Here is a 17,692-nt window from a genome sequence, read left to right as displayed (position 1 = left end):
GGTGATCATAGTAATGACACAATTTTTTAAATGATTGGATTCACTAGTCTATGTTGCTAGTGCCGGTAGACTGGCAATAGGTGGGGATGGTGCTAGAAATATGAGAAGTCAAATGTGTCTTTCTCATAAACTCTTCAGATGCGTTGTGGCTGGATGTAGTCGTCATGTCGGTCTGGGCCAGATACAAAAGATGATAACACTGAACGACCCCAATCAAAAAGAATGAGTTATAAATCACTAGACTTATATATATTATATATACACTGTAGTGGTTATCATGTAGCAGTATTATTTAGGCCTTGTATTATAGTTTTAATTTTGTTAATATTGGTCTGTATACACTGTGCTTTAGTATGTAGGTAATATTTAGTTCTGGTATAGCAGCAACATTGGTATATGATAATTTTATACTGTATATATAGATTTCCTTTTAGGGGATAACCGTCATTTTAATTTTATACATCAATAGTACACATGACAATAAACAACTTTGTGATATATCTTATCAAACAAATTTGCTTCTTTCTCTGGCAAAATTGTTCAGTCTTTATCAAAATTCTCAATTCTTAGGTAAAATCTGTGTTCAGTGAAGTCTTTCCCAATACTTAGATAGGAGATGACAGCTGTTACTGATGAGATACTATGTAGTTATAAGATGGAGGAGGGGCGGAGCTCTGACTTTAGGTCCTCCCTCTGTCTATAGCTTTTCCCTCTACATCTAGCTACTTCCTCTGCCTCAAGCTACTCCCATTATATCTAGCTACTTCCTCTGCCTCTAGCTCCTCCCATTATATCTAGCTACTTCCTCTGCCTCTAGCTACGTCCTCTAGCTCTAGCTCCTCCCTCCTCACATTGTCATAGAACCTCATCAATAACAGCACAGAATCTGAAGCATATTTGTGTCCAACATTCTAATCTCATAAGTAACACTATTTATTATGAACACATAAATTCATAAAATATTGTTAAACAATTCCGTCGATATATATATATATATATATATATATGATATACTATGACTAAGGGCACACTTTACACCTGAAACGCGTCAGGTTTTTTTAACCATGTTTAGACACATTTTTTTAATATTTGATGAAACAAACTTCCAGTTTTTATGTAAGGGATAGTAGTGCTCCTATATCCTCCCCTTCTCTTATTTTATAATTCCATTGATACTGAAAATGTAATCGTGTTACGGAAATAATTTTGTTTTTGCAGTAATCACAAATATCTACTCATTCTAACGAGCCAACTATTTATTGCCTTGGAACACAATAAACTTTATTTAGAACTTGAACTTCTACTCCTCCTTTTTGTTGGTCAAATCTTCATTTACAGAAAACAATTTTGGAAAGTTGAACGAGAATTTTTTCGCTCACCTAAACTATTTCATACACGATGGACGAGTGGTTTTGGTCAAATCGTTCAACCCATTCAGATTTCACAGTTATCGTGACCAATGTGTCTTTAATGTTAGAATCTGACGGATTATCGAAAATGCAGCTTTAAGCTCCCCATGCACATGCGATGGCTGTAGGACGCATGATGCCTCAGCTGATTGTTCATCTGATAGTCATCTTCAACGGCGCTTAGGAGACCTAATTCGGCCAAGCGTTCCTGTGCTCTCTTTGAGACAGCCACCAAGTATGTCTGTGTTGGGCAAAAGATCAACAGTCCAAAAATCAGATCGATATGTCCCTCTACAATAAATTGTCCAGGGCTCCCATTCACACTACAATGTCAATCTAACCTGTAAACATGAGTGGTTTCAGCTGACATTAGCCGAATGTGTACGGGAGCTTTACAAGCCACTATATGATTACCTATTGAGGCTTGTACTAGAAAAGATACTGATGTGTACACTAAAACTGAAACACTGAGGAATCTGTATATGAACTTCCCAAAGCCAAAAAAAGAATAGACTGGTAACCTTAAAGGGGTTGTCCACTACTTTTACCTTGATGGCCTATCCTTGGGACAGGTCATCAATGTTTTATCGTCCGGGGTCCGACACCCGGCACCCCCTGCTGATCAGCTGCTCCCAATGCTGGTGGCCACAGCAGGAAGGCAGAAATGCTCAGTTTCCGAGCTGCCCTGTCAACTGATTGTGGATGCTGCTGGGTACTTACTGCACATCCACCTTCCATTCAACTGAATAGGAGGCAGATGTGCAGTACTCGGTCACTCATTGTCTCTATCAGACAGACGGGGCAGCTCCAGGACTGAGCATTTCCTATTTATACCTACTGCCATGAACAGCTGGTTGGCAGGTGTGTTGGGTGTTGGACCCCAACCAATCAGACATTGATGACATATCCTAAGGATAGGCCACAAATATAAACATTTTGGACAACCCCTTTAAGTCAAACTCTACTTATCAATAACCTCAGATCTGCTGGTAGATCACTCTTTATAATTGGGCCATTTCTGCAGTATGATAAATTAAAAATTATATGTTTTTAAATGAACATATTGATTTCCACATGCAAATATTGACTAATGGAATGATTGATTATCCTTGTAGTAATAAAAAAAAAACCAAAACACTAGGAAAGCTAAGATCTTTGGTTGGTGTCTCTGCTTCTTTAAAGGTATGAGGACAGACCTGGGTTTTGGAATCTGCATTTTGCATACATTTATTCTGTATATATTAAAAGTACAAAGTAAAGCATATTCACAGGACAAAACCAGCAACGGGCGGCTTCCAGATACAAAAAGCAGCTCGTGGGAAATGATTCAAGAAATTATAAAATTCAAGAAAATATCCACAAAAAGAAAATCACAAACATGACAGAAAGTGATTTAGTGTTAGTGAAGTGTATTTTCCAGTAAAGCGTGGCAGAAAATATATAAACCATTGCACATTTCAACCAAGTACATCAAAAGCCAGAGCCGGGTAATCCACTCAGTTAACAAGTGTTTCACTCTTGCACAGATAGGCTAAAATATCACTTTTATAAGCTCTTTTCTTGTTATAATCACTTATATATATATATTTATATAATCTTTTAATCTATTTTTTTACTTTTTTAAACATACGCCTTAAAGCCTTAATAGACGCATCCTCCGTCTCCCTCTGTGTGTCTTCATCTAAGAATGGTTGTCCGATACGCAAATAAGCCTGATACAAGGAAACATTTGACTCGAGAGCCCAAAGTTTATCAACTAAGTTGTGTCTCTGTTAATCCAATCCCTGTAGAAATTTCTGTATAACGAATGGCTAAAATCTGGAGCGGAACTGGAACATAGGGGGTCAGAACTGGAAAATTTAGGGGGGAGGCAGCCATTATATTTATGACTTGCAGTGCTTTTACCTAAAAGTGCAAAGTCTTTTGCTACTAAAAAGAAAAGGCAGAAAATAAGCATTTCTTTGTATATTTCTCCTTGGACGAATGCACCCTAAACACATCAACATACAGACTAGACACAGCATGAAATTAAAATTGCGTGCACAAGACCGCTGCAGTTTATCCTGTCTTACAGCTAACATTTTAGAGACCACAATGGTCAAAGGTATTGTGTCCTTTCTCATTTTAACGAGAGACTATCAGGTGCTGCTTCGTTGTTTTTTTTTGTCTTCTTTCTCACTTTTTTTCATTTTATGTTCATACATATAACATGATGTTCTGGGCAAACAATACGTGCAGAAGTGTTCCAAACGTTAAAAGAACAAAAAATGGTAAAAATGAAACCATGGAAGCATAAAACGTTTCTCTGTGTGTTTAATCTGCATAGCTGACCCTTGTGGCTTTGGAGGGACTGAAACCTGCAACTGCATGCAGTGTTCTCCAAATCCATCAGAGTTATACCAAGTCCTTTTATAGACTTGATGGTAGAAATAGAATTTTGTGTCTTCTTGTCATTTGGTGATACAAAAAGAACTGGATTTGGAGGCATTCAAAAATCCAACTTAAAAAAGAGCAAGGAAAAAGAGATGACTGGATTATTTACAAGCAGCTCATTCTGGCATCTTTAGAAAGGGCAGCGATGGCGGTGCCACCATCTATAAGGTAAACGGCTGTGCTCGATTTTGAGTGGCTGAAGGATTCACTGCCCCCATTGTTGTTGACCTCACAGTCCTGGCGTTCAGTGGGGATGACCCATGTAGAAGGGCGCCACCTTTTAAGGGAGTAAGGTGTCTTCACTCTCTTCTTAATCTTCTCCCCTGAGCCGGCCCGACTGTCAGATAATGTCTCACCTGAACGTAAAAAAAAAGGAAATGTAAGCAAATAACTACACTTGTTTCATACAAGTAAACCAGCCTTATTTAGGCCCTCTTCTTGTTATAATTTTTTATATATATATATATATATATATATATATATATATATACATATATATGTGTGAGCAGATTTTTGATATGTAAGTTGACAGTATCATGATATAGGGACAGTGACCCTGATTCCTGCTTAGTATCACTTAGTTTATTGGGTGCAACAGTTATGATAGAATCATATATTTTGTGCTGCAAACCTAACCGACCTCAGGTGTTAGCTGTGTATAACCCTGCCCACACCACAGCTTTCTGTGTACATTGTATAGCGACAGAAAGCTGCTAGTTAGTGCTGAGGGCATGGATGAACTTGACCAGTTTTTCTCCAGTGATAATCTCCTGCTGATAAAATACTAATTGTATTGAAATAGCAACACACATCCCAGTAAGTGACACCCCTGTGATCAGGATCTCTGCACCTTACACTGCAAAAACATTGTGATAGATTCTTTTTAAAGAGTAAACATTTTAATTTTTATGTAGTAAATCAATAGTACATATAAAAATAAAGAACCTCGCAATATAGGAATCATCAGGGAAATTTGCTTTTTTCTTGTCCTGGACTGATCCTTCACTCTCAATTCATGAGTAAAATCTGTCAATTCTGTATTCAGTGAAGATAGATTTTCACATCACCGAGATAGGAGATAACAATTGGTGACTTTATAATTCTATGGAGGAGCTAGAGGCAGACACAGAAATTCTGCTGCAAGTTCTCCTAAAACGGTGTTTTTAAATCAGCCAATTTTGTGGAAATAAATTACTGCTGTTTAAGTAAATATTTACCAGTTGATGGTTGTTTAATAGCGTGTTCACACAAGCACACCTTGCCTCTGATATGCGCTGAGATGGTTCAGTGCGCACAGGTTGCCATTGTTCTGAGCACCACAGATCACAGATCTAGTTTATACAGGACGATCAGCTGCCGAGAATGATCATCTTTTGTGCAATAGAGATCATTTCACTCAATAAATGAGTATTTCGCTCATATATTAGGTGATCATGCAATCTAAACGGGTTGCCAATTATTGTCAAACAAGGGTTCCTTGGAACGCTTATTATGTACTTTAACAGTAGCTGTGAAGCTACAGTATGTTATGTCTGAATCTCAGTTGTGATGTGGTTTAACTTACTGTAAGACACCTGTGATGTCATAGGAGCTAACTTTGATGGAAACACACTTGTGATGTCACCACTACTTTCCTCACACAAAACCACAGTTGTAATGTCAGACCAGCTTACCTTCCTAAAGCTAACACTTGTGATGTCACAGTTGTTTACTTGATTGAATCAATAGTGATGTCACAACAGTTACCAGACAAAGACATAGTTGTAGATTAGTTGACTGAAAAGCTTACTGTTAGGCGATGTTTAGCTTTAAATTTGTCGAGTGTCATGGCAGCATCTGACACTGTTCACACTGCAGTATCTGACACTCCACACAATGCCTCCTTTAGTGCTTCTGAGTAACACAGACAGGCTCGGGCGTCGATCAGCTGTGTGCTTATTAGTGATCGGGCTGGCAGGAGTTAAGCTCTGTGAGCCTACTGGTTACCTCTTGGATCACATGTTGTGGGAGACCTATCACAATCACTCCCTGCCTTTTTAAGATAGCAGAGCCTGTCTTCACATGCTAACTATAGCTATTGCTAAACCGGTCCTTGTGCTGTTGTATCCCAGTACTACTGGTGATTGTATAACTTTGTGCGAGGAGTTAATATGGAGTTCTTCCATTGTCTTGTTTCCTCCCTGTTCTTATTTTCCTCCTAAGCTCCTTTTATCTTATACCTCTGTGTGTGTGTGTGTGTGTGTGTGTGTGTGTGCGCCATGAAACAAAGATTTGGTTTCCCTTGTTTGTCTATTTCTGTTGGCTATATCATTCCTGCCCCAGCCCTCCCCTGGGATTGGAAGGAGGGGGTATAAAATCAGGGCAGGTCAGGTCAGGAGCACGGCAAGGTAGGCAGCCTCGATATCCTTATCATCAGAGGTATCTCTGGGATTAGGTATAGCTAGGGTCCCCTAGCCTGAGGGCCAGTCTAGGAGCCCCTGTCCCCTGCTCTCCACCTACACATGACACTTACATTCATAGTGGAACCCCATTGTTATAATCCAGGCCTGGATTCAAATGTTATCATTGCAACTACTAGGGGTAGTATAGGCACGTAGTGTGGTCACTGGACGGCCAGAGATCGGTACACAAAAATGTTTGGAGGAGCTGTTTCAAAGATAAGTCCAGCAATACTTTTACATGGCCAGTACCTGAGCTCCGGAGTTCAGCCCGGTCTGTTTGCAGCTGTCATGAACTGAACTGCAATCGCCGGGGAATGAATCACTCGGCGCTCGCTGTTCAGGCTGCACTCCGGAGCTCAGGTGACAGCTCCGGAGTTCGGTGCATGAACCGCGGCCAGGCCTGGTATTACTGGAGATTCCTCCGGGAGCCAGTCTGACGCGGTATGCAAGTGTCAAGGATCTGTATGACATGCGTATGCCACCCAGATTCTGACTTTTTTCTTGCTCCCATAGGCTTGCATAGGCGTGCGAGAGCTGAGACTCGGTGCAAATCGCAGCATGCTTGGATTTCACCAAGAGCACGAGTCGTATCGTATAAAATTAAGCTAGTGGATAATGCCTCATTGCTTAACACTGGTGCAAGCGCAATCCGATTTTTTATCGGATCGCACTTGCACATGGAAATCGCAAGTGGACAAGAGCCCTTAGCCTTACTATTGGAACCACTCTGTTTTCAAGCAGATATATCTGCAATAACTCCCTGGTTGTACAGAAATTAATGTACCAATTGCTGCCTAAAAGGATCCTTCCACAAAGTACAGAGGCTGTGACATAATCATGGACCCCAAAGGTCCCACAGAGGACAATGCTATTTTAAGCCAATAACTTGCCCCTCCGGTCAATTTCTTATGGATTGATTCACAAGTAACCTATTTCATGTTATTGATTACACGTCCTGCATTTGAAATACTAGGATTACAATGCAATTAATATTAGACATGGGTTCTAAGAGGCATTTCATCTGGTGGTTTCCTGCTCAACAGCTTTCATTATGATATTGCAATGCTCAAATTAAAGGGAATATGTTAGCATAACTTCACACCTCAATCTATCATGTATCTCTTTCAAAGGCAAGACCAGCAATACATTTACATGGCCACTGCTTTCCTCCATAACTGAGAAATCAGTGTTTGAATTCATATGCAGATGAGGCTGAAGACTTTAAGCCTCTGTCACTGCAGCTCTATTCCCCACCCAGAGCCACCACCTCCTGATTGACTGACTGCATCTTGGTCTTAACTAGAGATGAGCAGTTCCGTTGAGACTTGGTTCACCGGCAGCAAACGAGCCTTACTCCACGGGCCCGAGCTTGACCCGAACCCTGGATAAAGTCACTGATTAGCATTTTGAGTCTACGCCCACATACAGTCAGGAATACTTCCAGGGGAGGGTGGGCGGTTTTTCAAAAAATTTTTTGTTGCACACTACATGCGATCATGCTGTTGTTACCCCCAGTGTGCGCCGTTCAAACACTGCAAGCGGCTCACACAGGGCTGAGCACTAAGCATACCTGAGCACAGCATTGCTCGCACGAGGTTTGTTCACATTGTGCAGCATCCGATCCACGAACCCAAACCTTGATTTTAAATTTGGTGTTCGGTTCGAAAACTGAACCTCAGGTTTACTCATCTCTAGTCTTAACTCACTCAACATTGAGGCTGTCAGTCAAGCAGGAGGAGGCAGCAGCATTGGAAAGGGAATAGAGCTGGAGTCACGGAGGCGTCAGCTCTTGAGCCTCATTTGCATATCAACTCAAACACTAATCTCTCAGTAATAGAGGAACAGACTGGCCATGGAAAGGTATTGCTGAACTCGTCTTTGAAAGAGCTAAATGTGTATGTAAATAGTTATGGGGTGAAATCCTGCTTACAAATTCCATCTAAAGTGTTACGCCTGTCTTCAGAGATGGATATTGTAAAAACAAGTGCTTTTGCGATCTCTACTTATAAACATGTGCAACCGTTCTTGAGATATTAACACTGTTCTTTTGTTTCATTGTTAAGTGGACTGACCACTGCTGCTGTCTACCTTGTAAGCACTGCACTGAAGTTGGCCGAGATTAAGAGGTAAGCGTGTACTCCAGTGATCCTGGCCAGCTTCAAAACAGTGCTTACAAGCGCGATAAAAAAAGAGCTTGTAAGTACTGCACATGTTAGATTTTTTTAGCAGCAGTGTTAGGTCTCCTAAGCAATTAGGTTTAAACAAAAGAAAAAATGTTAATATCTCAAGAAAAGTTGAAATTTTTAATAAACAGTATATTGCAAAAAAAAAATCCTCTGACAATACCCATTTATGAAAATGGCAATAACCCTTTTCCTACTTGTGTGAAAACTGGGAATAGAAAGGTCACGGAACACATTGAACTCAATATAACAGTATGTACAGAAGTTTAGCATTCTTATATGATATGAGATTTGTTTTATATATGTACACAGGTTTTCATTTAATAAAGCAATGAAAATACCCCAAAGTTGTAAAAAAAAAAATATATATATATATATATATATGATATATGTACCTTACTGTTGATAAATCTAGCAATGTACTGTTCTATACTGATATCACAATACAAGACACTTACTCTGCGTGCTGCAGTTATCCATAATACTGGTGGTGGACAGGTCTAGAGAGTTTGGTCTCTGCGCTCTTCTTGTATGTCGCTGCCTGGTTTCTACAGCTGCAGTCTGCGTCCCCGGGTCTTGTACAGTACACTGGCTGCTGTTATTATTATTATTGGAGTTTACCCTGCTTTCTGAAGGGCGATTACTTCTTTCCACTAGTCGGTCCAGCACAGACTCGTCCTGTCCAGCCTGCTGCTCTCGTCTCAGTAACGGCTCGTTCTCGTCAGGGCTGGAGTTGATATTCACACGGCTATCCTCACCTCTAAACTGGCTCTGTAACATCTCTTGGGCCCTTTGGGCCATTGAGTTTGTATTGGATCCTAAAGTTGTATTAGAATTTGGGGCTAATGGACCTTGAGAGTTCACATAGCCTGTCCTGCCCCCAATTGTTGTGGTGGTAACCGTCACAACGTGAGGTTCTGCAGCACTCACTGTGTTCATTTTGGCTACTCCTGTCTCAACATGCTTCAAGTTAGATTTGTGTTTGCTGCCAAACTTGAGCCTGGATTCTTTTCCAGAGGATTTAGTGTTAAGTGGGAGGGTTGTAGGTCTCTTGGGAAGGTTTTGCTGCTTAGGAAGAGGATAGAGTTGTGCAGGGTGAACATCTTGAACTAAGCAAGCCTGGCCATTGCCTGCTTGTGTAAAGTCCTGTTGCCCTGTGGACTCCACTGCCAGCTTAATCAGTGGGTAGAACAGGTTGGAGCTTGTGCTACCCAGAGGATCAGAACCACTGAACTGTTTGAGGGAATGTTCCATAAGGTTCTCATCTGAACTTTCCTTCAGATTCTTATCTACCTCTTTTGGGTCCAGCTTGTTGGTTTCTAAATCTTCCTCTGTTAGCTGCAGACACACAGGTGTAGGCCCAGTAGGTGGCATGCAATGAATGGCTTCATCTGAGTGCTGAACCTCAGAAATCGTAGTCATACCAGTGCTTGGTGTGAGTCCGGTAGTGTTGGTAGTGGTAGTGTTAGTTGACAAGCTGGTAACACTAGTCTCTGGACTGGGAAGGCGAGCTTGAGCTTGCTGGCGCTCATAGTTAATGGAGTTTCGGTTCTTCTCACCAGAGGTAAGAGGAGTGCTGGACATTGAGGTCTCTGATGAGATGTTCTTCAATATACTGTCAGAATTGTGCACAGAGTCTTCAATGAAAGAAGACGATGAATAATCAGGGTATGGTCCAATCTTTGGGATTCGCCGACTTTGTGAAAGATTACTGAGATAAAACAAATAAAGAGACAATTATTGTTAGGATGGATGGATGGATGGATAGATGGATAGATAGATAGATAGATAGATAATGGATGGATAACTAGACAGAGATCAAATAAAGCAATTATTTGACTTTAGTGGCCCATTTGGTCAATAACTTTGCACTTTGTTCTTGGAGCGCTGCCCCTATTCGTTCTTTGTATTGATAAGGTTTGTAATTTACCTCGGAGTCCTGGCACCCAGACCTACTTTTGTTACAAGCTAGTGCTGTTTTTTTTATAATATCTATATCTATCTATCTATCTATCTATCTATCTATCTATTATACACCCCTCACATTTTTGTAAATCTTTGTAAAAGTAGTCAGTGTCCAACTTGTATCACAGTGTAAGTTTGGAATGCCATTTAAATAACTCAACTCACAGCCATTACTGCCTAAATCATTGGCAACAAAAGTGAGTAATCCCCTAAGTGAAAATAGCCAAATTGTGCTCAATTGGCCTTTTTTCTTCCTTGGTGTCATGTGACTCATTAGTGTTACAAGGTCTCAGATGTGAATGAGGAGCAGATGTGTTAAATTTGGTGTTATCTATCGCTCACACACTCTCGAACTGGTCACTGGAAGTTCAACATGGCTTCTCATGGCAAAGGATTCCCTGAGAATCTGAAATCAATTATTGTGATATAAGAAGATTGCATATACCCTGAAACTGAGCTGCAGCACAGTGGCCAAGACCATACAACGGTTAACAAGACAGATTCCACTCAGAACAGGCCTCGCCATGGTCGATCTAAAAAGTTGAGTGCACATGCTCAGAGTCATATCCAGAGGTTGTCTTTTCAAAACAGATGTATGAGTGCTGCCAGCATTGCTGCAGAGTATAAAGGATGGGTGGTGAGTTTATCACTGCTCTGACCATATGCCACACACAGCATCAAATTGGTCTGCATGGTTGTCATCCTAGAAGGAAGCCTCTTCTAAAGATAATGCACAAGAAAGCCTACAAAGAGTTTGCTAAAGACAAGCAGACTAAGTACATGGATTACTAGATCCATGTCCTGTGGTCTAATGACATCAAGATAAACTTGTTTCAAATTGTATCAAGCATCTGGCGGCAAAAGGGTGAGGAGTAAAAAAAAAAGTGTCTTGCCTACAGTCAAGCATGGTGGTGGGAGCATCATGGTTTGAGGCTGCATGAGTACTGCCAGCTGTAGTGAGCTACAGTTCATTGAGGAAACCATGAATACCAACATGTACTGTAATATACTGAAGCTGAGCATAATTCCCTTCCTCCTTCAGAAACTGGGAAACTGAGCCACAGGTTAGTATTCCAACATGATAACGACCATAAACACACATCCAAGATGACCACTGCCTTGCCAAAGAAACTAAGGGTAAAGGTGCTGTCTGTCCAAGTGTCTCCAGACCTAAACTCTTTTGAACATCTGTGGGGCCTTCTCAAAGGAAAGGTGGAGGAGCGCAAGGTTTCTAACATCCACCACCTCCGTGATGTCGTCATAAAGGATGCAAGAGGATCTAGTGGCTCCTGTGAAGCTCTAGTGAACACCATACCCAAGAGAGTTAAGGCCGTGTTTGAAAATAATGCTGGACACAAAACTTATTGACATTTTGGGCACAATTTGGCCATTTTCACTTAGGGGGTGTACTCAATTTTGCTGCCAGTGTTTTAGACATTAATGACTGTTAGAGGGCACCAAATTTACACTGTTATACAAGCCACTGACTACTTCACATTGTATCAAAGTGTCATATCCTCAGTGTTGACCCATGAAAAGATATAATAAAATATTTACAAAACTGTGAGGGGTGTACTAACTTTTGTGATACACTGTAGATGGATCCAAAAAGTAGGGGCAGCACTCTAAAGTCAGCTAGTGTGAATGCAGATTGTAATGAACCCAGCTCACCATCTGATTCTGGAGTGCTGTCCCCATATTTTAGAGGTTTTGTAAAGGAAGAATGGGCAAGAATTTCAGTCTCTTGATGTGCAAAATGTATAAACACATACCCCAAGCGACTTGCAGCTGTAATCGCAGCAAAAGGTGGCGCTACAAAGTATTAACTTAAAGGGGACGAATAATATTGCGCTCCCCAATTTTCAGTTTATTCTTTTTTTACAAAAGTTTAAAATAAGCAATAAATTTCGCTCAACTTCACAATTGTGCCCCACTTGTTGTTGATTCTTCACCTGAACATTAACATTTTTATGTTTATGTTTAAAGCCTGAAATGTGGGAAAAGGTTGAAAAATTCAAGGGGGCCGAATACTTTTGCAAGGCACTGTAGATAGATAATTTTCTAATCCCTGCAGTTCTGATTCTTATCGGCTAGTATTTAGCTATCATAATGTGTGATTAGTTAATGTATGTTATTTATTGTTTACAGTCTTCTATCATTACACATATACATAAGAATAGGCTTGTTTCCAAATCAAACAGATGTTTTATCATTGCTATAGCCAGAGATAGTGGCGACACATTGTGACACAATCTCCAATGTGTTTAAGGCTATGTGCGCACGTTGCGTACAGTCACTGCAGAAATTTCTGCAGCGATCTGAAGAGCACATGTGCGCTTTAAATCGCTGCAGAAATGTCCGTAGTGAAAGCCGATTCCATGCGCTCTGCCTGCAGCTCCTGCCATAGACAGAGAAGGAGCTGCCGGCAAAGCGCAGGAAAGAAGTGACATGTCACTTCTTAGAACGCAGCGCTTCGGCAGTAGCCGAAGCGCTGCGCTCTAAAACGCCACGTGCGCACGGCCCCTGCACAATCTCCATAGATTGTGCAGGGGACGCAGGATGTATGCAGTTACGCTGCGCTGCAAAGCGCAGCGTAACTGCATGTATTTACGCAACGTGCGCACATAGCCTAATAGTTTACTGCCAAGAAAACATATCAATATGGGAATTCCCATTTCATACAACAAATGTCAGCGCTCTTTGCTTGGCTTTGGTTAGTGACATTGCATGTACCGTTCATTCTGCACTGCGGTAGAGGTCGGATTAATCGTTGGGCTCACTGACTTGTTCCTCTCCCAGATCATCATGAGCTCCGCCATCCTCTCTTCTGCACATTGTGCTGTCAGACGGGCCTCCGCATCCTGATCCCAGCAATCATCAATTGTCTCCTTTAGTGATCTCACAGCCTGTGGGAAATAAATATATAGAAAAAAAAAATATTCAAAATATTCCAAGTTTTTTTTCACATACATGATACTAAATTGAGAAGCTCCAAAGTTCAATGCTAATAGCTGTGACCACCGGCACAAGAATTCTTATGGCATAATTCTATCCAGAATGGTAAAGTGCCTTCTGAGAGCTATGTGGATTTATTCACTACAAGTTCCACCTTGCCACAATGATTACCAGCCAAAGCTTCTCATTTCCAACATCTCAGTCAATCAGTGCAAATTATAGGTGTTTAATAATTCCAGAAAAAGCTTCATAAGGCAAGAAATCAAAGTGCAGACGTGTTCTTATTTGCTTTTAAAAGACAATTGCTCTCCATTGTTTTCCCTCAGGGTGCATTTATATTGCCACATGATCTAGATCACTCTCCCGTGTATTTTAAGGTGGTGGCACTCACTCGGCAGAGCCCCAGTACTGACAATGTGCTGGGTGTAGCAAGAACCAGAAAGACGACATGGACTACACAGTAACCACAAGGCAACAACTACTCTTTGTTTCATACCCCAGTTGTGTATTGACTTTTCTTACATACAAAGCGCCATTCCAGTATTTTGTTTTATTTTAGTGCAGGAATGGTGCTTGCCCCTGTATTATACTCATCTGCCACCACTGGGGGACACAGACAGAAGAGGCCCCTGTGCAAGAACAGTGCCCAAGAGTTCATCAAAATGCACAATTCTATTTCCTTTAGAGGAAGAATTCGGCCCCTTACCTCTTAGGCCCCTGTATGGCAGCTACAATGATATGTCCGCCCCTGTCTACTGCCACCTTCATCTTTTTCCAGAGTCACTCCCATCGGTCTCTAGTGATTTGTGACTTGCCGGTAGCACCAGTGTTTCACAAAGCACTCCTTTCTGAAGAAGTGTGTTTACCATACGCAATGCGTGTCATTGGTGGGGGTCTCCCCTCCCCCTGGCACTGCTGGTGTGACGCCCTGGCCTATCAGGTCGTCACAAGGGTGCTGTGCAATCTGCCCTTCTGCATGGTACCCGCTCCTCCTTGGCTATGGGTCCTGTCACTTTGGTGTTGCTACCAACAGGTGTACACAAATCGTGAGGAACACTCTGCACCACATCCACCAAACACCCATTGGGCAGCCTGAGGGGAATAGGGCCACTCAGATGGAGGGCTGGTAGAAGGAGGGCAGAAGTGTCAGTGCAGTTAAAGTTGAAGTTCAGCAGTGACAGTGAGAGGTCACGCTGCGGAGCTGGGCTCCTGTACCCATCCCAGGTGCCAGACGTTGGCCTGGCCAGAAGGAGCTGGAACCCCGGTCGCAGGGGGTAGTGACAAGGAGCACGGTGCTGTTACAGAGAGCAGGCCGGCTGCCTTATGCTACAACCGGGCAGAGACCAGGGCACGACGGGGTACGCGGACCCTAGGCTGGGAAGTAGCTTCACGCAGCCCAGTAATTCACCCGACGGGAATGGAATCTTCAGGAACTGTTCCCCACCCACTCCAGAATCAGGGTACTAGCGCAACGAGGGGGATAGGACTTCCCACAACCGTCCAGAAAATCCCAAGCGTGAACCCTGAGAGCAAGCTCACCCTGCTAGCCACGCAGGTGAGCGGGACCCGAAACGCTTCAAGTGAAGGGATCCACACGTAGGACACACAGTGCCAAAGGACAAGGCTTCAGGTCAACCGGCAACACCAAAAGGGCACGGACCCAGAGTGCTCGCCCAAGGACTACAGAGTGCTCAAGAGTTTGGTTTACCTGGTGTCAGCGTCAGTGACTTTGGACTGTGTGAGTACAAGTTATTCCCCTTGCACCCGACGGGTTCCCCGCGCCATCCATCACCGGACCCCGGGACACCACTCCCCTGCCCGCGGAGGGGTTAACAACTTAAGCTGCCACACACCAGCGTCCCAGGGCTCCCAAGACCGGCAGCGGTGGTCCCTCACGTTACCACACACCATGGGTGGCGTCACGAACATTATCCCAAAACCACAAACTATCCCCCTTTTTATTTCCGAGGGTGCTGCGCAACACCGCCTCGGATCCGGAGACCCCTCGAGCCACTGTGGATCCGGGTCCGAGCAGCCGGTCGGCTGTCGCGGCGGAAGGGGCACACTGGCACTTTACCTGCACTAAGTAACCTTTATACTTGTGGTATGTTTCATTTATTGTGATCTAGTCCAGTGCTGACTATATGCATTATTGTATACTGTGGCCATTGTGCCTATATTCTTGCTGCATGATATATGTCATCACTGTATAACTATTTATATGTACTGAATATGCTTTATATTCTGGTGTGCTGTGTCTAAGTTGCCAGCAGTTGTGCTGTCCTACTCTTTATCTCACTTTTATTCACTTGAATTAATAAAAGGCGTTTGATATTTTGCAACAGTTGTCCACTTTTCCTCCTGTTCTCTTATAAGTATTTCTTGGATGTTTGGTCACAAGTCGCACATGACTTTTCCTTTATAGACAACAATTTAAGTTGTGGTGTATTTGTTAGAGTAACAGAAAAGGATGCTCTGTGAAAAGCTATTTTAGCACCAGAGTCTCTTATTCTGTTCTTGCATCAGAGCATTATTATGTCTATATTCTTCCCTAAATCACTGGGTGACAAAAGAATGTTTACTGGAAGACAGATTTCTAAATTTCAAGAGAAAACTACGAGCAGCATGACCAGCTGAGGGAGGATTCTCCGGTCATGATGTCTGTGTAACCAAACCCCCTTATCCTCTAAAAATAAACACACGGACTGCATGCGACTTGGTTCAAATGGCCACAGCAGCCTTTTTATTGCCTATTGTTTTACAGACTAGTACCTTAGGGACGCCGTCCAACGGGCGACCCAAAACAACCACATAACGGTAACAATAGACAATAACATTTACAATACCCCCCGGGGTAGGCCCAGTCCACTACTACTACTCCCCCTGTCCCCGGCCGCAACACACCGACCCAGAGACGAGGTGCCAATCACCCACGGATTGACCCCCACACTTTGGCAGAACCCCGTGCCTGCCACATCCCGGAAACCGAGAGCCACCATACCAAGACAATGACTCCCGGTCCAGCCACCAATCACTTCCAAACCTCTGGACCAGACCTACCCCCACCGCTACTGTGACAAAAGGTATCCCAACTACCCAAAAACATCTCCCACATGACAACACAAAGGGAGGGTGGGCGGGGATCGTTCGGCGTCCGGAAACAGAAGAGGAGGTAACTCCTTCCTCTCCCAGCTAACCCTTTCCCTGCTCCTCCTCTTCCTCCCCGGCTAAAACCATCCCCCAAAGCCATATTAGGCATATACCACTGTCCCTATTAACCCATCACTCCCTACCTCCCCCTTGGTCATGTCGCCCCTCCCCCCAAGTGGGTCCGTGGCTTTCTTGACCAGCTGAGGGAGGATTCTCCGGTCATGATGTCTGTGTAACCAAACCCCCTTATCCTCTAAAAATAAACACACGGACTGCATGCGACTTGGTTCAAATGGCCACAGCAGCCTTTTTATTGCCTATTGTTTTACAGACTAGTACCTTAGGGACGCCGTCCAACGGGCGACCCAAAACAACCACATAACGGTAACAATAGACAATAACATTTACAATACCCCCCGGGGTAGGCCCAGTCCACTACTACTACTCCCCCTGTCCCCGGCCGCAACACACCGACCCAGAGACGAGGTGCCAATCACCCACGGATTGACCCCCACACTTTGGCAGAACCCCGTGCCTGCCACATCCCGGAAACCGAGAGCCACCATACCAAGACAATGACTCCCGGTCCAGCCACCAATCACTTCCAAACCTCTGGACCAGACCTACCCCCACCGCCACAGGACAGACCACGTGACACCTTACGTGGCCTGGACCCGCCACACACCAAAAGCACGCTCCACACCATCCTGCAGACCCAACGCCCATAAATCCAGACCGACCTCGTTGAGGTGCACACCATCACCCCTCCGAAATCGCCAATCAGCCGGCTCCAAATCCCTGTGCCGTACCACAATCCCACCATTCCTGGTCACAAACCTAGCCACTACCCTATTCACCTGGGCCCTGGCCTTATTAACCTTCTCCACCGACCGAGCCCCTCTCCATGCCAACCTGGTCACTATGTCAGACCATACGACCAGCAAACCAGGATACCGCTTCCACAACTGCAGTAAATCAATCTTTATGTCTCGGATCAAATCCCGCGACGCCCTGGCACCAAGATCATTACCCCCCACATGCAATACCAGCACATCCGGGGGCCGCTCAACTTTACAATGGAAACGAAATTCCGGGACCACCCTGCCCCACTCCATGCCCCGAACTCCGATCCATCGAACAGTCGCCTGCGCACGAT

The 17,692-nt window shown here is 43.4% G+C and overlaps 1 protein-coding gene across 1 annotated transcript in view; it reads right to left on the bottom strand.

The window, feature by feature from the left end:
• Positions 1 to 1,255: 1,255 nt before the first annotated feature.
• Positions 1,256 to 17,692, bottom strand: part of BMPR2 (bone morphogenetic protein receptor type 2) — a 284,724-nt gene continuing 268,287 nt past the window's right edge. Inside the window, exons 11-13 of the mRNA XM_075317608.1 lie at positions 13,165 to 13,337; positions 8,925 to 10,177; positions 1,256 to 4,198 (exon numbers count right to left, since the gene is read on the bottom strand). Coding sequence (XP_075173723.1) covers positions 3,948 to 4,198; positions 8,925 to 10,177; positions 13,165 to 13,337 — 1,677 coding nt within the window. The 3' untranslated portion in view covers positions 1,256 to 3,947. The remainder of the gene's footprint in view (positions 4,199 to 8,924; positions 10,178 to 13,164; positions 13,338 to 17,692) is intronic.

This window comes from Anomaloglossus baeobatrachus, chromosome 7 (assembly GCF_048569485.1).
Source record: "Anomaloglossus baeobatrachus isolate aAnoBae1 chromosome 7, aAnoBae1.hap1, whole genome shotgun sequence".
Classification (NCBI taxonomy): domain Eukaryota; kingdom Metazoa; phylum Chordata; class Amphibia; order Anura; family Aromobatidae; genus Anomaloglossus; species Anomaloglossus baeobatrachus.
Note: the sequence above shows the minus strand (reverse complement) of the source record. Positions and strands in the feature narration are given on the sequence as shown.